This window comes from Aptenodytes patagonicus, chromosome 3, assembly GCF_965638725.1.
Source record: "Aptenodytes patagonicus chromosome 3, bAptPat1.pri.cur, whole genome shotgun sequence".
NCBI classification, from domain to species: Eukaryota; Metazoa; Chordata; class Aves; order Sphenisciformes; family Spheniscidae; genus Aptenodytes; species Aptenodytes patagonicus.
Genome location: NC_134951.1, coordinates 95837546 through 95861191, shown reverse-complemented (window position 1 = coordinate 95861191; position 23646 = coordinate 95837546). Strand labels below are relative to the sequence as shown.

Sequence of the window (23646 nt, the reverse complement as noted above, 5' to 3'; positions counted from 1 at the left end):
GAGCCATTGCTGGCAGCTGGTTACACACACGCTGCTGCAGCTGGAAACACCAAGTCCATTACCAGCGAAGGGCAGGCTCAGGGCGTTATTTTCATCTTGGATTGTAAGCTCCACCAGGATCACATCTACTCGTGCCTGTACAGCGCCCAGCACACAGGGCTTGGCTCCTGACAAGACGGAGGCAGGGTTGGGACCATCACCGCACTCCTTGGCATCAGAGGCTGGGAAGGAACCCTGCAGTCCTGCCCCCTCATTCCTGCCCATCAGACCACCCTCTTCTCACTGAGCGGGGAACTCGGGCTGAGCTCCACGCAAGTATTTTGGTGCCTACCTCCCATTCATTTCAACGGGCTTTAGGTACCTAGATGCTTTTGGAGGCTCTGAGCCCAAATCCAGGAGTCCGACTGGCAGGTTGCTGGTGCCCTGTAGCCTCCAGAGGCAATGCTGGAGGGTCTGTTACACAATGGAAGAAAACCAGGATGCAAGGCAGAAGGAGAAGGCAAAGGAAGTCAAGGTCAGAATTAAATTCTTTAATACAAAAAAAGTTTGTTTCTCCTCGTCGTCGTCGTTTTTTTAAGATATATCTGTAATTTCTTTGTTTAAAAATAAATATGTACTAAGGAATATATTGAAAAAATTCACTAGACACAATATGTAGTGTTAATATCTTTTTTCCCCGCAATTATTACAGATAAACAGTAGCACCAATAAATAAAATGATAACAAATATTAAAATTAAAAAGGAGAGAGATTCAAGATGTAGAATTTTCTATTTTTCCTGTTTCTTCTTTTTACATATATAAAAAAATCGTAGCGTCTATTTAATCCGAATCACACATATACATAAACATATATATATATATACAAACACATAGCCAAATATATATATAGTATGTAGATGTATATCTAACCCTTGTCTCAATAGGAATGTGTAGGGGTAGGTGTTAGAGAAATTAATTAAATAACTGCCCATAACATGCTACTGACTCTGCCAACAATTGGGGAGAGATGGGATGGGACAACAGGAAGGTTAAATTTATACACAACCAGTACAAATAAAAAAAAAAAAAAAGGAGGTACGGCTTATAAATAGTTGAAATTAAATATTAACAAAGAATACTGAAAAATCCCTACTCTTTAATTAAATTATCTGTTTAATTTCTAATTTAAAAAGGGATATTAAATAAGTATATAAAACACTTTCTCTTCCCTCCCCCCCATCGGAAGCCTCTGTCTTGCGCACGATGCAGCATGAGTATTATACATTGCAGATGCAAGCACCCACCCGTGTGTTTTTTCTCCTTCTGAAAGCCATCAGTCGGATGGGGAGTTCCTAGTGGTTAGTAGTCGCTTGTTGTGAGTCTCGTTTTTAGACTGTCTTGTCTTTTTGGAAGCTTTCCATGTTGTACATTATCAGGCGTTGAAAATTCAATTGCAGATGATGTTTGGCAGCATTCTGACACAGACCGAGTACCTTTTTGATTATTATTATTATTAATAATAATTTTAATCACAGAACTAGATTATATATATCCACATAGATGTACAGACACGCTTTCAGGGGGGTGTGTGTGTGCACGCGTGTGTAAGGTGGGTTTCACATACACCACAGCGTATATTGCAGATACACACATAGCCAAGATTCTCAGACACGGCTTAGGGATTCCGGCTGCCTTCACATTTGATTCCCCAGCCCAAGATGTGGAAAAGTGGCCTGATATTTACAGCACGTCATTAAAAAAAAATCTTGACTTTCTTAAGGGTCATTCACACTGGGCACGCAAACTGAAGGCAGCAAAAGTTGCTTTCTTTTTCCCCCTTCAATCTTGGCATAGATTTTTTTTTTTTATATATATATATGTATAAAAATAAATATATATATATAAAAAAGAGAGAAAAACACAAACATACATGCACACAGACACAAATGCACACATTCACACACACACACACACACACACCCCTACTGTGTATATACTTTTGATTAATATCCCTTTCCAGAAATGTTCCGTAAGCATCTTGGATGCTCTTGAGTGGCAGCTCTGTGCATGAAGAAAGCAGACAGTGCTGAACAACTGTGTGGCTATGCACCGGTCCCCATCCTTGCTTCAGCACACTGTAGGCCTCGTGTCCTTTTGCAGCCACCAAGGGCGGGAAATCTAGACTCCTGTGATACTTCCTTGAATGGAAAGTTAGCGCGCATCAGCTGCCCACCATCCTTAAGAGAAGCCAGCATGTCTCTCTGGCAAAGTTTCTATAGTGAATAAAGTCAACGCAAAATGTACACTGACATCCCATGTCCCAGCAAGGCAGGCAGGTTATGAGACGAGCAAGGGCGAAGGTTGGGGGAAGAGAGGGGAGGAGGAATCCTTGATCACGCAGACGGCCATTTCCTTGGCCTTTGACCCATCGCACCCTAGGATGCCGCTCTTTGGAACTCCCTGCCCATCCTCTCCGTCACCTCTCCTCCCTGTCCCAGGCAAGGAGGTGTTTTGTGGTACAGCACACTCTACAGAGAAACAGCGGAGGCCGCACAAGTCAGTTAGAGTTAAGAAGTTTACACCCAGCGCTTCTACTCAAGTCCAGTCTTAGCTTGTTTCTTATGCCCCAAGTAGCCCGCTTGTGTCCACAGCAGTCGAGTATTATCCAGTGAAGACACCAATAACATTAGCAATGTTAAAAAAAATAATCAGTATATATATATATTATATATATATATATGTGTGTGTGTGTGTGGTTAAGATATACATATATGTATATATAGATGTGGTTAAAATATATATACATATATATATATGTATATGCATGTATACACACATATATATGTATGCATGGGAAAACCCATCAAATACACCCCTATAGTCTTCCTGGCTCTGTTATTTAGCAGCATGAAAAGAAAAATAAAGTAAAACAGTTCAAAACCCAAAGGTGAATTCTGTGCGGCGGGTGCCTTGGGGAATGTTCCTTCCGGAGTCCATCGTCCGTACTGAAAGTGCTGTGCTCTACCGATCCTTCATTTTTAGGGTTCATTTGGATTAGTGTTTTGTTTTGTTTTTTTCTGTCCAGGCGAGAAATCAGGCTCCAGAAACAGGGCTGTTCCCCCTTCTTTTCCGCTGCTCACCGTCTCGGTTTTTCACATCTGTCAGAGAGGAGAGGGAAGGAAAAAAAGAGAGGAGGGGTTAATATTTGTGATGGGGGTGCAAGTAGGATAGGGAAGGGAAGGAAGGGAGGTGGCTAATGTGTTTAAGAGCACATGGCGTTAAGACATGGCATGACGTCACTGGTGGGGTGAAGTGCTGTGCAGATGGGACAAACCAGCTGAGAATCTCGACCCATGAACGGGTTGATGAACTCTATTCCCCCAGGCTCACCTAGATGGGGTGGCAGGGAATACTGGTACAGGGGTAAATTTAGGAGCAGAATCAGAGGCTTCCTCACAGATGAGCCGAGTGTCTTGTTTGCGCCCTCTCACACCATGCACACACAGATAAACACAAACACACAGAAAAACAAGGCTAAGCAATGCATGCAGAAAGACACACTCCCTCAGCTCTCCACCTAGCCTGCTGTTTGGGTTGGAAGCAGTGCAGACAACAAGGCCTCATGCAGGCAAGAAGGTGAAAAGGAAGTGCCTCTCATTCCACTAGCTGCCAGGAGCAGGGGTTAGCACCAGAGAACAGCAGCAGCAGCCTGAAGAAGCAGCAGGAGAAATTAAAATTTACCCTCCCCTGTAGGGCCCAATTCTAATTCTACAAGAAAGAGCATGAGGAACTTGAACTTAACCAGCTTTTTATCTGGAAACTGATAAGCTACCCACTCCTATGATTCCTTCCTATCTTTCTGGCCAACACACCAGCTCTGGAAACCTCCCTTAGTGCCAATTATCCACCACAGAGAGGGACTAGTAAGAGAAACTAGTAAACCCCTTCTGCCATCATGACTTCTTTGGGGTATTGTTTGTTTTTTCTTTGTATTTGTGACTATTTTGCACCCTTCAAACTCTGTAGGGTAATTTCCAGTTATTCTGGGGTTTGGGAAAAGGCCAAAGTCAAGTCTGGTCTCACGCTTCAGGAGTTATGCTCGCTGGGAGAAGTTTAACTTCAGAAGCTGCTCTATTCTGGCCCCTCCATCAATTACTTTCCCACTGAAATTACAGCACCCCAGAAAATTCCTCTGTATACAGAGCAGTTTTCACCATGCTGGCAGTGCCAACGCCTCTCTGGTTTGGGCACAAAGCATTTTCACACCTAAAGGAAGCACTTGCTACTTGTAGCAGCCTTAGTCACCTAGCCAATTACAGGCAGGCAAATGGAGGCAAAAGGATGTCTCCTCTTTCAGGATGTAGCCAGAGAGGACCCTGGATCTCTCTTCCTTATTCTCTCCCATCCAGCCACTGCCATTGCAGCACTCTCTCGACAGGAGGAATCTCCTAGATCTCTGTGAAAAGGGCCTGAGTTCAGAGTCACAGTCAAAGGCTCGTTAGCAACCCCATTTCTATGTCTCCCTCTGGACAGGTAGGATGATCCCACACCAGAGATGCACACGCAGCTGGTACGAGTCAAAAGACCCCACTGAGTTCACCAAAGCGCTCGGGTGAGAACCAGGAATCACTTTCTGCACATGTCTATGCCACAGATGATGCGTGACAGAGAGCACTCAGATGACACATGCACAGCACGGATCCCTGAACAAACACTAACCACACAGTGTCTTTGCATCTCCCACCTCACACCTGAAATACAGACCTCTGCCTGTCTTCACCTAGAGACAGACTTAATCCTGCTGTATCCCACATCACAACCCTGAGTGCAGCCCCTCAAACCACAACTCTGGCCAAGACATGGACAAGGAACTGTGAGCATAGTGCAGGAGGACAGGGTGCTCTCCCTGGCTTTTAAGAACAAAGAGGCAAAGGAGAATGTGGGGACAGCCTTGACGGAGGCTCCTGGCCTGGCTTTCTTCACTCTGCACACAGCAGAATGTCCACAAGCCACATAAAAAGGGCTTGGAAGACAGGGGTGGTCAAATCCTAGTCAGCTAAGGATTTGTCTTTGTCCAACAGTACACTCAGAGTTGCATACAGATTATATACAGAGATACAGAGGGCTAAAGACCCTCCCCCTGGCTACCTCAGCAACATGAACTCCGTTATCTTGTTTTACGGGAAAGGATACCATAGATACAAACGCCCTGTCCCTGGGAGCCGTCCCCATCCAAGTCCTGACAGCACAGCTGAAACGCACAGCCACCCTTTGACACAGGGAAACTCTGTCCTCATCTCAGTTAGCCCCTCTGCCCTCTGGCCCATGTAGGACAGAGAAAAGAAGTCATCATATAGCACTGGTGCCAGAAGTCAGCAGGAAGCAAGCTCCCCCCTCTTTCTCTTTCTCTCTCTTTCTCTTTGTGTGTTTCTCTTTCATCCTTCAGGACACAAACCTGCAAGTGCGCTCGTTTAACTCAAGCTGCCTCGACTTGCAACGTGAGTCTGTGAATTTGCAGGAACATTTACAGGTCTGGGGATCTTGTACAAACAAGTGCTTTCTCCTCTCTGAGCAAGGCTCACAGTGACTGCAAAAAGGCAAAAGGAAAGATGTCTAAGCTACAGCGCTTCAGCAGAAAGAAAATACACATGCAACACCCTAAACATCAAAGCAATCCCCTTGCCCCCTCCCGCAGCCCCCATGCTGCCCACTGGAGCGTCGCGGGCTGATGGATTTTCCAGCAGCACCCCGGCAGCCCCAGGACAGCACCCCCTTGCATTAGCGTAAAGAGAAAGAAAACAGGCTCTCTGCACAGTATTCACAAATGCTGCATTGGATCCATTGGCACAGGGCAGAGGGAGGAAGAAGGGGAAAGCAAGGATGGGAAGGTGAGAGTTCCCAACCAGCTATTGACGTATCAATGAATAGAGTTCTCTGAAGTGGGCTATTTGAGTAGAAAGAGGCCAGCAGCTAAACGAGTTAAATACACAGGGTCTCTCCTCCCCTGGAAAGCAGCTGGGCTCCAGCATCACGTGCTTACCCCTGCAGCTGGCACTGCCCTCCTTTCTGTAGGCCCCATCCCAACCTTGCCACCAAGGAGTCTCCTATGGAGGGGCCGTGAATTTACAATGCAGAATTCTGTGAACCATGGTGAGAGAGGCAGAGCGAAAGAGACAGAGAGAGAGACAGGGAGAGAGAAGCCACCAAATCCAGCAGAGAAAGAGAGGAAAAAAGAGAGAGAGCCCCCCCAGTTCCCCAGCACCCCCTCTCCGGCTTCCCACCATCCCACCTCTCCTCTCCGCCTGTGACTCCACCAGACACGCACGCACACGCGCGCACGCACGCGCACACACACACATGCACGGCAGATGCCAGCCTGCCTGTCGCCAGTCGTTGTAGCAGCGAGGGCACAAGACGAGTGGGGGAAAGCGGACGACAGAGTTGCAACCGGAAGGCATGGAAGAGGTGCAGGGCGCTCGCCCACCCACCCGCGCTCTTGTGCCTTGGGAAGATGGTGATTATTTTTCGCCACTGATGATTAGAGAGAGCCAAGCAAGCTAAAGCCACCTTCCCTGAGAGACCCTTAGTGCCAGAGCGGTGCCACCACCAGTGCTGCCCCTGCAGGACCTGCAGCCCACCAGTGACCAGGAGGGGAGGGTGAGATTTGAGTGAGCAGCAAGCAGGCGGATTGGTTTGGGGAGAGGGAGGGAAGAGAGTCTACAAGCAGAGGACACAAACGTACAAGCTGGGTGGTTTGTACCGGCCTTTCTTGCGCTTTCTCTTTTGACCCTTCCCCTTTCCTCGCTTTGATTTTCTGGAAGAAAAACAAAAAAACAGAGAGAGAGAGAGAGAGAGAAGGAAAGAAAGGGAGGGAGAGAGAGAAAACGGAAGAAAATGCAAGGAAGAAGGAAAAAAAAAATACAGCCATGTGCCTTGCTGGGAGGGGGGAAGCACATGAGGCAGGACTGGAGGGCAAGTCCTGGGGCCGAAGCACAGATCTCCACCTCACACACACATTCACCGGCCCTCCTGCGCTCCTGCCAGCACCGCAACCAGCCTGCCCACAGCCAAGCCAATGCCAGGGGACTCAGCAGAGACCACCTCCAGCAGGGCTGCTGCCAGCAGAGGCTGGAGCCTCAGAGGGGCACCTGCCCCCTCCAGAGAGGGGCAGTGGGAAAGGGACAGGGGGTGAGGGGGAAGGAACAGAAAGCTTTGTGAAAGCATCACGCAACCGCAATGAGTGCAGACAACCGTTCCAGGCAACAAGCACGGGCGCACGCTGACTGACAAGAGGCAACCTGATGGGATGGGAGCAAAGGGGGCCTGGCCTCAGCACCCTGCAGACAAGGGGAGAGACCTGGTCTACACAGCAGTGCTGGGCGGGAGAGGGCTATCTAGCTCGAAGGCTCTGCTCACCCACCCCACCTCCTGCCTGTGGTTCAGAGGACTCCAGGAGACCTCGCTGGATGCCTGCTAACATCCCCTCTAGCAGCCTCCATCCTGAGTACCAAAGGGGAAAGAGGGAGGCCTGACCTAGTTATGACACCCAGGAGATAACCAGCAAGCAGCCGTCAGATCTTCCCTCCTTTCCCTCCCTCCCCTCGCCTTCCACATGGATCTGCCAGAGATGAGTGGACAGAGCCAAGGCACTGACTCTCTTCTGAAAAATTCACCAGTTACTCCTGACTCTTGGGCAGGAGCTGGGACAGGCAGGGGCTAGGACGTGCAGGCCTGGACACTAACCCTGGATCCCTACAGGCCAGTGAGACCACAAGAAGGGAGGGAGGCTGGAGCCTGCGCTGCTTCTTGAGCCACGTTAGCACAGGACCAAGGGAGAGACATGCAAGGAGAAGGCCCCAGGCAAAGCACCAGGGCTTGTCAGGCAAGTGAGCCCCAGCACTATGGCAGTTCAGCAAAGGGTCCCTCGTTCCCTGGCGCAGCCCACCTCAGGAGGGAGCTGTCAAGGGGACATGGGGGGACAGAAAGGAAAGCACCATAGGTGTTTCTTAGGCCCTGTTCAAGTCGTCTCACTGGAACGAGTGTCAGAGCATCAGCTCGCTCCCAGCCTCTGCCCTACATGTCAGGAGTCACAGGGAGGCGGTGAGGGGAGGAAAATCGACCTGAAGGGAGGAGAGGGGCACCAATATAACAGGACTTTCAATCCAGCACAAATCAAAGCACACCAATCTCTCCCATCCCTTCCCTTCCTTCCCCGGGGAGTGCAGAACCAGCAAAGAGCAGGCAAGGTGCTGTTAGAAGAGGAAAGGGAATGCAACGCAGTCTGGGCTGGCTGCTTCACCCACACCCCATCCTCACCAGAGTTCACACAGACCCAACTCTCACACACCTTCAAAACCATAGAGCCACGCAAACCGACCATCCCCAACATGGCCCTGCACAGAGAGGAGTGTTGGCTGCACGCAGCCCGATGCAGCCAGGAGCAGATTTCCAGGGAGAGGAGAGGCTGGAAAGCAGTTAGAAATATACAATCACCAGGAGAGGGGTGAAAGAAGTTCTCTCACTCTCCCGCTTGCTCTCTCTGTCTCTGTTTCAGCCTCATCTCCCAATATCATCTCCCCTTCCTCTCCAGCTCCACACCTCTAAATGGCAGAGTCGCTATCCCAGCCATGCGCAGTCCAGTTGACCCTCTCGCCCAGAGAGGTCACTCTTTCTTTTTGATGTTGTTCCACATTTTGTGATCGTCCCTGCGACTACTGCAGGACGAGAGCTTATTTCCCTACTTTCCACAACCTTTTTACTTTGGGGAGGAAGGAAAGGGAAGGTTGTGCTTTAAACCTCCTTCAGGCCACCAGAGCAAATCCACCAGATTGAAAAAAACTCTCACGAAAGCCTCCACCAAGACCCGGCTAGGACATCCACCTCCCTTTACACCCTCTTGGGCCCCCACCCAACCAAAACCAGCATCACATCCTGCATGGCATCAGTCCTGCCTCCACCAGGCCTCTATTGCCACCTCTCCTTTTAGCCAGCAGAGTTCCTACCCAAGTTGCTGTGAAAGAAGCCAGCGAGTACTCACTCAAGCAGCAAGAAAAAAATTAATAATAAAGAAAGGCAGCGATTTGCAGTAACCAGAAACACCCCAGGAAGAGGGAAGGGAGATTGGGGGGCTGCACCTTGAATCCATTCTGGTAGGACACACACGACGGGACTTCCCTGACTCGGGATAAAGCATTAGGAATGACTGCCATGGCCGTGGGTCATGCAAGCTCCAGGTCTGGGGTATGAAGGAAGGACCATCAGATCTGGGTTTCTGTGCCCACCTGGAACGGATTCAGAGTGTCGCCCCATGCACTACCATATGCCATTTCCAAAAACACCTTCTCAAAGTGAGTATCTCCAACCAAAGAAAAGGGCAAGGGGCAGTGGGGAGAGAAAACGCCAACCAACCACCAAAAGAGAAAGGAGGAAAGGCTTCTCACTTACTTTTCTTGTTTGTTTTTGACATCTTTCTTTGGTCTGTGGGGGAAGAGAGAACAAAGGCCTCATTAGAAGGGAGCTTACCACGTATGCTTCCAGTATTATCCCCAGTTCCCACCAAGTCCAGGGAAGGACATGTACAGCTGGCATTGCAGGATGCCCATGGCACAGGTTAAGTGGTCCTTCTCAAAGCATTTGCTCTCCTGTTGCACCTCGCTGGCAGCCAGCGCCAAAAGACCCCGGGTTGCAGGCTAGCATTGTCCACCTGTGATATCTAGAGATGGAGGAGCCTCGCCAGCAAAGGACTTCATTTCCCAGGCTCAGCCATCCCACTGCAAACCAACTGAGGAGACTGCAGAACTCTGGACAACAGTCCCAACCCAATGGCAGAAAAAAGGAAAGGCTCAGAATAAGTTTATTGCAAGAGGAACCAGTGCTGCTCCATTCTCACCTGCAGTCACATTTACTGTGCTGTAAGAAGCTCATGTGCGCTATGTGCTGACTCTGATGGGGTTTAATTCTCATGATCTGGAATGAAAGAAACAGAGAGGGTCACTGCCCATTCACTATTTATATTCACAGCTCCAAATCAGCCTGCTGCGCGGCAAAGCATTTGCACCCCAGGTGCTCCTGGGAAGAGCATGGCAGAGATTGAGCTGGCTTTGAGGCCCCATTCTCCCAGTCAGGGAAGGCCTTTGATCACAAGCAAGCAGCAACACCAGCCTCGTGCCAAAGCTCTGTCTGCTCATGCATGCAAGGTGCCAGCACTGGTGGACTGCCTTGGAGATAGGCATGGGAGAGGGTGTAATACCACGGCAAGGTTCTCACTGAGCCATCCCTGGTTGATGCTAGAGAGACATAACCGAGTATCCAGCCTGCTCTCAAGTAGAGGCATGCTTCAGTCTCTAACACAAAGGCCCAAAGCAAAAGCTTCATATCTGACTTCTTTTCCCTAAGCCACCGCTCCTTCCCAGCTGACATCTCACTTTCTCAGTGACTCAACACAAAATAGATCTGGTGATTGGTGCTTAAAGCAGCCCTGCAGAGCCAGACATTGCCCACCCCCCAGCCCCGTGTGCCTCCAGGGAAGTTATACTGGAAGCTATGCATGTCTTGTCAGTCTCTTAACCCAGAACCTGGCTGGACCACTAGCTCTAACATTTGCACCAGAGATCTGCTCAAGTGCCTCTGACCCTTTACAGGCATGTGGGCATACCAGCCAAAAACCGTAATTCAGCAAGGAACACTAGGAAGAAAACCATCCCTAGCTACACCATGCTAGTAGGCTCTGGCCCAGGCTGGAGCCTGCAAGTGGAAAAGCAGTATGGGGAACCATGGAAGGGCACAGACAGGTTCTCCGCCAGAGTTCAAACACAGCTCAAATGACAAATAAAAGGAGCTTGCTGGTAATCACATAGTCCTGCATGTCTCTCATCCGTATCAAAAAGTGATGGAAGTATTTACAGTGGCCATTCAAGAGGCTGAGGAACAAAAGTAGGTGAGGGAGCTATGGGATAAGGGTAATGGGCACCAGCACCATTGTGGACACAAGCTGGGATCCAGGCTGGCAAACAAGGGCAGTGACAAAGCTCTCTAAAGCAGCATTTGCACCTTCCCCATGTGCCCAGCCTTTGCTATCATGGCCATCTCTGTCTCTTCCAAGGAATGAATTCAGCAGCCTCCAAACAAAGGAGGAGGATGCCCAGAGGCAGAAAGGCTTTTCCACTTGACACTGAAGCAGTGTGTTTCTTAGAGCCCCTTTCCACCCCTGCTGTGCCAATGTAGCTAATGACCCAAATCCCCTGCTCTGTTGGTAAAGGCTGACCTCGCATGCCCTCCGGGAGAGAGTACTGACAGGCTTTCCCCCTTTGCACTACTCAGCTGCCTTCAGAGCAACAGCTGTGTGGACCAAACGCAGAGTTAAGGTGGAGCAAGGGCCCAAGGAGTATATTCTTTGGGGCCTCAGAGAGAACAGCATCAGAAATGCTCCTTTGCATTCTCTAAGCATGAAGTGTTCCTTTGCTGAAATGCTCCTTTGCATGCTCCTAGCTACTGTATTTGGGCACTTGCAAGGTCAGAGCCAAAAAACAGATTCTCATCTTAGCCTTGAACAGAGATGGGCAACTCATCTTTTAACCCTGCATGGTGTAATGCTGGGCACAAGGGTCAGGAGAGAGGTCAGCCCTCCTGATCTGAGAACCTCCAGTTCCCTGGGGTAGGCTGCACTTCCTCTGAATTAGCTGGGAGCTGGGACTTGGGGTGGCTGTGATGGCTGACCTGCTTCCTCCACCCAAGCATGCCAGCTTGCAAGCTGGGCCCTCACCTCCATCGTGACGTTGTACACATCCACAGGGACACATTCTAGGCCCTCATCGCCGCAGCAACCCGCACATCTCATCAGAGGCACACAGGATGGCTTGAATATGTACTCCACCTCATCAGGGTACTCCTGGAAAATGTCCACCAGGGTCTCAATTGTCCTGCAGAAGCTGCGCTCGTAGACTTCCAGGAATTTGATAACTGAAAGGAGGAATGGAGGGAACAAGTTAACGCAAACTTAGCTCAAGAACGTCTAGTGCTTTTCCCCTTAAAACGAGCCAGACAGTTGCAACACATCTACCCTATGCTCTTCACTAACAGTCTTGCAGGCCTAAGTCCTTTGTCTCTGCCCTACGCGCGCGCGCACACACACACACAAATCAAGTGGGGAAGAGAAAGAGACAATCTCTTCCTACCACTGCTTCAAGGCAGAGGCAAGATAGTCAAGAGAGCCTCACTATTTGCCTCCCTGGCACCATGATGCATCCCACAGGTGCCTCCTCCCCAAACCCCTTCCCCACTATCCCCCATACTCTCGGATATGCTGCCACTAAGCATATTAGTTCAGCCAAAAAGCACCTGAGGCTGCAATTGAACTGCACTCTGGATTAAGGCCCTTCACCAGTTTGCCTTTCACCTGCTTTGAAAACAGCCAGTGGATGCCCCAGTGGTTTTTAGAAGGCAAGGGGATAAGCCAGAAGCATCCTTTCTACAGACCTCGGCACAGAGACACTTCTGAGAACAAGCAGAGGGTTCTGAACCGTGCATCCACATATCCTCACTCTTCCCGTCAGCTACCTCTTTTGCCCATGCAGAACATCCACTTCAACAGGCCACCTCAGAACCACAACAGCACCTGCTACAAGTCACAGCCTCCATGTCTCCACACTGACCACCTTCCCAGACCAAGGAATCAAGCCACCCACTGAAAGATTCAAAGCAAGCCCACAGCACCCCCAGGATTAACTAGACCATATACTTGGCTACTGAACCACAATGAGGTAGTGTGGGAGGAGGAACAGGGTGGATCTTTCATTATCCCCTGCCTTCCCTCTGAATGAAGCAAACACTAACTGCTTGCGATCTGCACTGATTTCACAAGCGTTTCTCAATGTTTCCCCGTCTCTTGCCAAAGCTTCGTTTTGCTGCTTGGTCAAGGGTTGGAGAGATTTAAAGAGATGAGAGATAGGATAGATAAGTACACACGCACAAAACCCAGCTGCTAGTACAGTTCTGCAAACAGAGAGTACCTGGAGCCCTCCAGGCCTCCTAGCTCTACCAGCATGCAGGCAAAGGAGGATGTCTCAAATGGAGCAGAGGATAAGAGTACGCACGAAGAGCTACTACCTGCCCCACGCTGTTATGCATTATAATGATCCACCTGTACAGTATGCAGAGTCCTACAGCACCAAGGTTGATAACTGAGTGATAAGCACAAACTGCTTGCATCATGGAAAAAAATGGTCTCCAGTAAGCGTTTCTAAAGTGCCCTGAACTTGTGACAAACTGGCATAAAGGTTACTTTGCCACAAAAATGCAAAAGCTGCAGGGCTTGGAGCTTACAGCCCGCAGTTAATTGTTGAAAGTTAATTCTAGGTCATGCAGAGCTGACAGTGCCACAGTGCTGAGAGCGGGTACAAGAGGGGAGGAGCTTCCATCCAGGGAGTTTGAAGTGTCAGAGAGCGTGAGCAGCTATTAAAAGAGAAAGTGGCTTGTGAAAGGGAAATGTAGCCTGGCAGGCATGGACTGCTTGTTGGTATTCCTCATCTAGAAGACAGCATGTTTCTGTTCCTTGTCCCTTCCCTTCCTCTTCCCTCCTCCCCTAACTGCAGCATGCCTCCTGTCTGTTCTCCTATCTTGTCTGCAGCTACCTCCTTCTTCCCATTCCCCTTTGGAGTGACCTTAGTCACCGCCTATGTTCCAACAAGTTGAACAATTTAGTATGTGGGAAATTCTGCAGGCACAATGACAGCCACTGAACTGCACTGTTGATTATTCACGCTGTGCCAGCAGAAAGGACCCGAGAGCTCCGGCAGTAAAGGCACAGTTCTGGATAAAAATGCTTACAGACCTAGGTCAAGGGGAAGGAGGGAAGAAAAGAGGGAGGGAAAGTGGCAGTTACCTGTGCAGATCAAATGCTGCTCACTGCAGTAGTCTGGGGCATAAAGAGGCAGAAACCGAAACAGAGTAGAAAACTGAAGTGAAACTGATTCATGTCTGCCACACTTTCTAAATGTTTGCACTGCACAAGCAGCTGGATTACACCAGAGAATCTGGACTACAGATTGGCCACAGAACAGCACATTCAACTTCTTTTGCAGAGCCTTTACTTTCATGGCTGCGCCCTGATGACTATACTTGCGATCTGGGAGATCTGACAGGAACAAATCCTTCCCATAAAGAATTGGGGAGGTTTTGCCTTAACATATGATGATTTTCCAAAGTCTGAATCAGCCTCTGAAAAGGAAATGGGGAATCTTTCTCCAGCTGCCAGTCAGAACATCCTGCCACAAAAGGCGTGTTGCCTTGATTTTGCTGGACACAGAGCATTCACACAGGGACTGTGCAATGCTCCATAGTTCATCTGCACAGTTAGCACCCAAACTGGAGCACATGACTGAGGTACAGTCATCCTCACAGCAAAGCCCTGCCCCTGCTATGGTACCTACACTTATTCCTATGTACCAGGAGTCATATTCCACACTTTGCCGGGCTGATTCAGTCTGTGCTTCCTTTCCATTGGTTGTGTCAGGGACGGAAGAAAGTCTGTCTTTCATGGGGAAACATAGGAAGGTCACTGAAGGACTAACACCACTTGGCCTGCTCCCTTCCTGCAATTTGGGCTTCAGCCCACGTTAAAAGTTAATCCCGCATTTAACCCACACCCCTACCCTGCAAAACACCTCCAGATTTGAGTCAGAGGTTCTTCTTTGTGAATGGAGGGGGAAGTAAGGTTAAAACCCAGTCAGGGCCCACATTAACTCTTCGGGGCAGACATAGCCACAGCAGGCAGGATTAAGTCCAAATTTGGAGCAGTCGAGTAGGAACATGCTAGACTAGAAAAGGAGTATGTCTTTGATCATTTTGCCCCCCCCCCTCCCCCCCCCCCCCCGTCAATGGCTTAGCAGCAATACAGACACACTGTTCTTTTAAAAATAAAAGTGCAGCCACAAGTGCTGGTGGTTTCCTTTATTTATACCAGAAAATCTTTTCTCGTGGAACAAACAAAGAGTGTTTGTTTGACTCCTCTACAACTTCCCGTGCCACAAAACATGTGGAAGGCTCTCTTGAGCACAAAAGGGTAAGGGCTGAAGCTAAAATTACAGTCTCCAACCAGAGTAAGTCCATCCCAAATAAAAACCTGTCACAGCTTGACATCTCAGAGCAAGCACAAAATGGCCAAAGACACAAAATCACCTTTCACCCCAACCCCAAAGACCCCAAAGAGCTTCAGTGGAAGGAACTGCAGGACTGTCCTTGTGGAACAGAGGCACATCATCGTCTCCTCTTCACAGAGGCGAAACTGAGGTACTGAGAAAGGACTTCCAAGGTCATACAGCAGGACAGAAGTAGAGCCAGGAAGGTAATGCCAAGAGTCCTGATTTCTAGCTCACAGTTATATCTGCATCGCAGAACCAGAAATACCACCAAGGCAATAGCACCAAAGTCTCACCGCTCACACTGCCAGACCAACGTCTCCCGTGATCCCATCGGCCTTCTTGTGACAGAGAATTAAATTCTGTTTCATTCTTCCCCTCCCCAGGAAGGTAGTCGGACACAACAAATGGCACAGATGAGAACACTAGCTCTTTTCTACCAACAGCAAAGGACTGGTTACCAAAATAAGCCTCACAGCAGGCTCCATCTTGATGCCTCTGGAGTCACTGAACCTTCTTCTGTTGACTTCAGCAGGAGCAAGGGTCAAGCGCAACAGGCAGCAGCCCGCCAGCAAATCAGAAATTTTGCCCATGCAAAATGGACACCTATCCCAAAGACAAGCCTGCTACAAACCTCTGGCAACGCACATGCAGCCTGTCACACCAATAAAGTTACAGAAATTGAAGTAGAGTGTGACAAAAAAAGAGCCAATCTGGGCCCACGCTGCTAGAGCCCTCTGCTGACCTCCAGCTGGAATAACGCTGGAGGTCACAACCCGTGGGGACCCTGTGAGACCTTCATCAGACCCTGCCACACAGCGAGTGGTTTGCTCTGCTATGAAGGTATGGGGAGAACAACACAGTCAGGATGGTCTTAAAGCAGCTGATGATCACCTCAGCCTGAAGGCTCCGAAGTCCACAGCCCTTTTATCCCACTTCTGAACTGAGGACTGCAGGCAGAAAGCCAACCTGCTGCAACGCACAGGGCTCCACCAGACAGGGTACTTGCAGGAGGCGTCTCTGACTAACCTGGGGGCTGACTGCTCTTCTGGTCTACATTTACTCACACAAACCAATGAGGCAAAGGACACTGCCACAGCCTGGCCTTTGGGCAGCTGGAGAGACACAAAATCACAACGGCTGCAGAGGCACCACCACGTTTCCTCACCAAGCAATGGTCCTGTCTGTACTGGACCGACAGCAACTAATTAAGCAGAATCTATCAGATCACACTGCCGTCACCTGAACCCTCTTAAGCCTGCTAGCTCAAACCAGAGTAAAAGGGTGTATTTTTCGAGCCTGACTCTGTGTGCTTAGCAATATCCTGACTAGGAGGGTACCCGTGACTGTCAGGAGGCACGACCACAGAAAATCATCCTGGGCTGTCCTTTTTTCCTTCTCTCCTCCTTGAGACCTGCCGCCTGGCCGTCTGAGGAGAGTCGGGGTGCTGCTTCAGCCTTTGTTCGGGGATCAGCCCAGGCCACCCAGCCGGGCACCGCCAGCGCCGCCGGGGAAGAGGCGGGTGGCGAAGATGACAAATCCCTTCCTACGACACTGTGGCAAATCCCTAGCAAACTGTTTGCCGCTACTCAGCTCTTTGTGTGTGCGCGCGCGTGTGTCTGTGTGTGTATATATATATATAAATGAGCGCGTGTATGTGCACAAGCGCACGCACGCAGTTTTCCTCAGAGTTGTGGGAAGCCAGCGGCGGGCTGGGCCGGCCCTGCTGCCCGCCCCGGCCCCGCGGCCGCCCTGGGGCCCGGCCCCGCGGCCACCACGGCCCGGCCCCACGGCCGCCCCAGGCCCGCAAGGAGGGCGCGGGGGGCGGCGCCGCCGCCGCGAAGGGGTTAATGGCGGCGGCGCCTCCCGCCGGCAGCCCCCCGCTCCCGCCGCCGCCGCTCCCCGGGAGGTGGCGGTGTTGGCCGCCGGCAGCTCCCGGGGCTCGGGCCTCCTTCCCCCGACCCCCCGGCCGCCCCCACCCGCCGGGAAGCCGCCCAGCGCTTACCTTCATTGGGTTTCCGCTCCCCATCCCCCAGGGCAGGAGCAGCCTTCGACAACTGCAAAGATAACAGAAAATCAGTCACAACACGGAGCCGTCACTCGGTCCCGGGGCGCGGGAGAGCTCCCGGGCCCGCCGCCCGCCGCCGCCGCCGCCGCCCCGCCGGGCAGGAGGCGGAGGGAGGCCCCGGAGGGAGAGGGCGCCCCCCGAGGTGGAGCCGTTCCCCTCCAGCCGGCCTGGCGGGGACAGAGGGACCTTTTGTTCCCCCAGTCCCCCGGGGAGCCGAGAGGGACACGGGCGGAGCGGGCGGTACGGCCCCGGGCCGAGGGAAGGGGCAAGCGGAAGGGAGGTGGCCGGGCCTCCAGCGCGGCGGGCCCGAGAGAAAGGAGGGAAACGCATCCCTCGGGAGGCGCTTTCAGTGATTACGGTCAAAAACCAGAGAGCAAATCTGGACCCGGGGGGAGAAAAATAACAGGGGTGACCTTCCACCACTGACATGACCGGCGGGCCTGGGCACTGCTCGTCTCCCCCGGGCCTCCATTTCCTCCCTGTAAAGGTGAATCCGGCCCGGGAGGGGAGCAGGGAGGGCAGAGGAGGGAGAAGGACGGCCAGGCACGAAAGGGCATCGCTGCCCTCTCAATGTCACAGATGTCTGTCGGTGGCCACCGAGGTGTCAGTATCTGGCCAGGTGTCAGGGCAATTAACTGTGACAGCACCGCTTCGCTGACGAATGCCACCAAACTGCCTGGGTTTCCCTCCTCTCCTCTGGCAGGGAGGGCACCGTGTGCCCTCACCTAACGGGCCCAGTCCCAGCCCCTGCATGGCCCAGCGGCAGCATGGCTCCCATCCCTGCGCTCCCCGCAGCTTCCCTGAGACAAAAACCAAAAAGGCCCCAAGCTCTGTATTCACTCCTGCTGTCCTGTTGGGACCAGGGACATTTCCACACCGCTGACGCAGGCAGGAGTGCCGACAGGTAACCCACCCCCAGACCGGGATGGAGAAGCATTACACCGCTTTACTAAGGAAGTCCTTTTAATTCTAGGTGAAACAAAAACTCCACTCTTCCTGCTCTGTGTGAGGCTTTTTGCTGTGATGTAACTTTCCAGCCAAGTCAGGTTTCCCCCTGCTGTTCTGTTCTGAACCAAAACCGAAAAATGCCCAGCTTTCTTCACTTCTCCGAGGTATGTTGCCACCTGTGTGACGCCATCTGCCCCAGAACCTGCTGCCTTTCAGCAGAGGCCCAAAAAGAGCGTGGCAATACATACACACAAAATACTGTTTCATCAGCAATATGCTGCATTTAGGCTCAGAACAAGGCCCTCTGATCTCGTAGCCGGAGACAGGACTGAATTGACCAGGCAAAGTCCACCTCAAGCTCACAATGGGAATCTGCCACCTATCGTCTTTTAGGCAGCCTCATGCACAGGGCAGCACCGCCGTCCGAGCAGCCCAAAGTGTCAGCTTTTAAAAGAAGGGGGCAAGAGAGCCAGCGAAACCCTTAGAAGCCCCTCTCCCAGACATTCCTTTGTGTCTGCGTGCAGCTCCCTTTGTCTAAGGTCCCCCTGACCAAACCCCTTGCTTCTCATTTCAACCAAAGTCTTTCTGTACCTGGGCATAACTCACCAGCCCAGACCTGAGCCACCCCACGTGTGGATCTATTTCTTCTCTGGGGAGGAGAGGGCTGTGTGCCCAACCTCAGTGCTGTGACAACAGTTTAAAAAGCAGGTTCCTAGAAACAGTTTCATTCCTGAAGTGTGAAGGTCACTGCAACAGCACAAACAAAATGGAGGCAGCGGAGGTTGCAGCGGCCTTCCAAAGCCACACACCGCCTGACAATCTATGGGTCAAAAGAAAACTGCATCAAGGGCAGAAAAGCCTCAATCTGTGTCGTAGCACAGGAAGAGGATCATGAGCCAAGTCAGTTTATCCAAGTCACAATGCCCCCAAGACCTTTCGCAGAGGGATTTTTGGTTCACACACAGAATGACCGTGATGGATGGAGCAAAATCAGCTCGGAGACACCTTGAGGGTCATTCTGCCCATTCTCTATGCGAGGCCACCCAGCCGGCTGCCAAGCCCACCGCCTCCTCACATGCAAGCACACGTGGTACACAGGTGATGGGAAGAAGCAGCAAGCCACACACTTTCACTGCTCACCTGCGCCTGGCCAGCACCTCGCCCTGCCCCTGACGCACTGGTGCAGGAGCCGGAACGCTCTCCCAGCACTCACCTAGACCTGGGTTGCGATCCCACCCCGAGGACAGGAAACAAGATCAGTACGAAACCTGCAGAGAGCTTCTGAGCACTCCCAGGGGAGCTCTCTGCAGAAACCGGAAAGGTTTCCCAGAACCACCAGTAACGTGCCCTCTGCTCACTATAGCAAGAAACTTTTCTGCCCTTTCGGCAGTGCCTTTCACCTGTGGCTAGTGCCCTCAAAGCCCGTTCACTAGAACAGCAGGTGAGGCAGGGGCTTTGCCGCACTTTAAACCAAGCTGTTACGTATCAGACAGGGCAATGGGGAACCAAAAGCCTTCCAAGGAACAAGCAGGCCCGGCGTGCCCTTCGGTGGGAGCCTGAAGGTCACGCTCTCCTCTGCTGGCTTTTGGCATTACCCAACAGCTCTGTAACACAATTTCCTTCCAATAGATTTTCAACATTTCACAGGGGTGTGGAAGCAACCCCTGGGCTCGACAGCGGGCTAAATGACCCCAGGAATGGGGCTGACCAAGGGGAAGCTCCTTTCTGTGCCCTTTGCAGGTCACAGCAAATGCACGTCCCGCAGAGGAGTAAAACCCTCCCTAATAAATAAACCTGCCTCACACCATCCGTGTGTCTGCACCTTCCCTGTCCCCCTTCTTCCCCAGTCCCTGTCCGAAGCAAGTTATTCTCTGAAGGGAGAGAAAAGGTTAATCAAGTCATTCCTCTCTAACCATCACCCCCCTCACCACCACCAGCAGTACTCTTTCTCTCCCTTCCCCTCCCCCTAATCTGTGCAGCCTCATTAAAAGAGCTTTGTAACTGTTTAGGACTGGAACAAACAATCCATCCACTTTGAGAGGGACTCTGGGACAGGAGTTAAGGCACTTTTCGTCTTAGGCGCTAGAAATTCTTCTCAGCGGTTTCTACTTAAGGGGGGGGGGGACGGGACTCACTGCACTCCTCCATTGTACATGCAGACAGAGGTCTGTAATCCCACAAGCTGCCAGCACAGCTGAGGCACCCCTGACACAGAGCAGGATGGACAGGAGAGCGAATTTGGTGTTGCTCAGGAATCAGCGAGCCCCTCTGAGATGTCAGCACGGGCCTCCCTCTCCCCTGCTCCCAAAGGAGCGCTCCTTGTCCCAGCCTGTCCTGGGAGCACGGGCCCGGAGTGGCTCTGGGGAAGGTGACCCGCTTCGTCCCGGCTGCCTACGGGCTGGGGAAGCAGGTTCTGGTGGCTCCCCATCGTGGCCTGGCGCAGAGGCACACCGAAGGCAGGGAGCCTGGTGGGTGTGCAATCATTAGCAGTCTAGTCACAGGCTCGCTCTCCCTACCTCAGTGTCTGATCGCTGCCTGTTCCCTATGGCAATACAGCTGGTGTATCTAGGTCCCTCCGCAGTTCAGGGCAGGAAGGGAAGAGTTCCCAGACCCTCATCAGGGGTGACCTGCTACCAGGCTGCCACCGAGACCCTCAGACAAAGGAAGATGGGGAACGACCTGCCATCCCCCATTCTCTAGGGAAAGCGGGGACTGGAAGGGGACAACAACGCAACCTCTCTGACCCTGTGGGGCGTGAGGACTGTGCACCGCAGCTCAGCACAGGCAAACAGCTGGGAAGGTGGTACCACAAAACCACCTTTTCCTCCCTCTCCTGCACAGAAAGGCTATTGCCACCAGTGGAGGCAGACACCTGTGGCATCAGCACCACCCAGCCCCGACCGTGACACGATTTCCCACCGTCCCGACCTCGCTGCAGGAGTGACTGTAACAACTCCTTCAGTAAGGAGGCATCCCCCTGCCACCTTCACCAGAGGAGCACCGTGATTCCCACGCTCCTCCTTCTTCGCCTTCAGGAAAGCTGCCTGACACACGCTGGACCCCGCTTTCCCAACTCAGCCTCTGCCAGGCTTTTATTTAATGCTCTCCAACACGCCTGGCTAGCTAGATAGGTTTTATTCAGCACGACAGTCAGATTAACAGTACAGATAAATATTATCATCAAAGCACAAAACCCTAGTCCCAGCGTGAAGAGTCATGCTTTCTGCCATGCCCAGAGTCATCGTCAAGCTGCCTACGTGAGATCTGCTGGTATTTCTAACGTTCCCATCACCGTGGTGCCCGGGTGATCAACAGACAAATAAGGACAGAACCAAAGGGCAGACCTCACCGTCAATCTGCCTGAGCACTTAATATGGCCTGCATCACCCAGCTATCTGAACATCTCGCAATCTCTCATGTATCTATCCCTGCAACATTTCCCCCCAACCCCGCCGACACCCCATAATTCTTCCCTACTTTTTTCCCCACCGTTATCCTCTTTCTTTTCTCATCGGCACCATCCTCCTGCCTAGGAGAAAAGGCAGCACGAGGCTTTTACGCGACTCCTGAGGACAGACAGACCTGGACTCTACCTGATCTGCCGTTTCCTCCTCTGGGGAAGAGGAAGGGGAGGGGAGAAGGAGCAAGGGGAGGGTTAAAGGGTATTATCACTAGACACCGATACAGAGTTGTCTAACCTGTAGCCGGGGAACAGACGCTACTGTGTAAGTTTACCGAGGAGCTGGAGGCAAAGAAACCCCCGTTTTAGATGACGGTGGAAAAACTCTTGGAGAGCAGAAAGGATTGTCCCACGAGCCAAATCGGGCAGGCAGGCAGGCGGCACGGAGCTGCTCTGTGGCGCACTCGAGAGCGAGCTGCGCCTCGGTTCCCATCGAGCACAGCCTAACGCGCGGCTGTCACTGGAGAAAGTAGAGATATAACAGGCTAGAAACAAAGCGTGCAGTGCCTGCATGACTTCAGTTACAGCTGAAATGGCTCCTAATTGGGAAGTTACCTTCCAGCATCGGTGCTGAACAAACAATGTGAATAATTGATTAGTTTGCAAAAGACGTTTATTTTCACGATTGTGGGAGAAGATCTGGCCCGCGTTCTTTCCAAGTGCTGAGAAGAAATGGCAAGAGAGAACTAACCTGTTATAGCCTTTAAAACGCAATCCACGCCCGCCTAGGGAACAGCCACTTTCACGTGGGCACTCTGTCTAAACCCCTTAATATCTCTTGGCAACACAGCCCTCTTGACTCTTTAGAAAACAGGCAGATTTATAGGACAGGTTTGCACAGAAAGCTGCCTTTCTTTTTTCTTAAAAAAAGAGAGAAAAGGAGGAAGAGTTGGTTTCTAATCCCTCAGGAATGACAATGAGGCAAAAGTAAAAGTGACTGAGGAGGAAGAGGAGAGAAAAATGCGCGGTTTTGTAATCTCGGTGCAAGAGATATGTATTTTGAAAAAAAAAAAATCAATCTGGAAGAAATTCAGGATCCATTTTGTCCTCTTTGATCTCTATTTGTTTTTCCAGCTAGGTATTTTGAACTCCACTCGGCGGCACGAACCCGAGCTGGGACCCAAGGCAAATACGGCCGAAACACCCTTTTGCAATGTCAGGAGACCCGAGGACGGGAGGCGAGGCTGATGCAAGAAGCCAGCGCGCTGCCTCCCTGCCCCGCGCCGCACCGCGCAGCGCCCCGCCGGCCGCAGCGCCCCGGCCCCGGGCCCGGCCCCGGCGGCACCCCACGGCTCCGCCGCCCCGGGAGCCCCTCGCCGGGGGCGTGCAATGCGCGCACATGTGCGCGGGCACCCCTCACGGCGCTGCCGGCTGCTCCGGGGGCCTGCGAAGCGCCGGGCAGCGCTTCTCCCCCCCCCCCCCCCCCGCTGCAGCACTGCACGCACGCACACACACGTGTGTGCGCTGCAAGCACCCACCCGGAGACGGTGCCAGCAGCGCGGCGGCACCGCACCGAGCAGGTGGGAGGCAAGGGGGAGAGCGAGAAAAAAAAACGGGGGGGGGAAGGAAGTCTTTTCCGCCGCCCTCCCTCCCCCCCCGTACGCGGGGCACAAAGCCCCCGTCCCGCCGCCGTCCCCGCCGCTTACCTCCGCGCTCTGCAGATAGAGCAGCGCCGCCAGCCCCCAGTGGATCCAAGTGAGCAGAAAGTTCATGGTTGCCGGCGCACGCCGCGGAGCGGGGCCCGCCGCGCTCCGCCTCGCCGCCGCCCCGCCGCCGCCGCCGCCGCCCCGCCGCGCTCTCGCCCGCGCCTCCTCCGTGCCCGCCGCCGCCGCCTCCTGGGGTGCCGCCGGCCGGGCGCTGCGAGAGGCTCCGGGGGAAGGGGGTTTCCTCTTCGGGGTCTCCGGTTTCACCCCTCCATAAGCCCGGCTCTCCGCCGGCCCCCGCTGCTGCTTTCGGTGGGCGCTCCGCCGGGCCGAGCGCAGGCTCCGCGGCCGCCCCGCCGCCGCCCGGCCCCCGCCGCCGGGCAGTCCGAGCTCCACAGCGGCGCCCGTCCGC

General features: G+C 52.4%; 1 protein-coding gene across 6 annotated transcripts; it reads right to left on the bottom strand.

Annotated features, from left to right (window-relative positions):
* Positions 1 to 509: 509 nt before the first annotated feature.
* VEGFA (vascular endothelial growth factor A) lies at positions 510 to 23338 on the bottom strand. 6 transcript variants are annotated; one of them, XM_076334333.1, is made up of 9 exons: positions 23238 to 23335; positions 17121 to 17172; positions 11743 to 11939; positions 9871 to 9947; positions 9426 to 9458; positions 9116 to 9262; positions 6724 to 6795; positions 5437 to 5568; positions 510 to 3139 (listed from the first exon to the last, which is right to left on the bottom strand). In XM_076334333.1, exons 1-9 carry the CDS (start codon positions 23301 to 23303, stop codon positions 3118 to 3120), a joined length of 798 nt encoding a protein of 265 aa, XP_076190448.1. In that variant the 5' UTR covers positions 23304 to 23335; the 3' UTR covers positions 510 to 3117. The 6 variants fall into 6 exon arrangements, with proteins under 6 accessions (XP_076190448.1, XP_076190449.1, XP_076190450.1 ...); XM_076334334.1 differs by lacking the exon at positions 5437 to 5568 and having other exon boundaries at positions 23238 to 23338; XM_076334335.1 differs by lacking the exon at positions 9116 to 9262 and having other exon boundaries at positions 23238 to 23332.
* Positions 23339 to 23646: the final 308 nt, after the last annotated feature.

Excerpts from the sequence above, each read along its gene's own strand:
- VEGFA (XM_076334333.1), bottom strand. The coding sequence starts at position 23,303 with ATGAACTTTCTGCTCACTTGGATCCACTGGGGGCTGGCGGCGCTGCTC. Across the intron at positions 11,940-17,120 it reads GGAGCGGAAACCCAATGAAG|TTATCAAATTCCTGGAAGTC; the intron begins GTAAGCGCTGGG and ends TCCTCCTTTCAG. Across the intron at positions 6,796-9,115 it reads CCTACCAGAATGGATTCAAG|AAAATCAAAGCGAGGAAAGG; the intron begins GTGCAGCCCCCC and ends TTTTTCTTCCAG.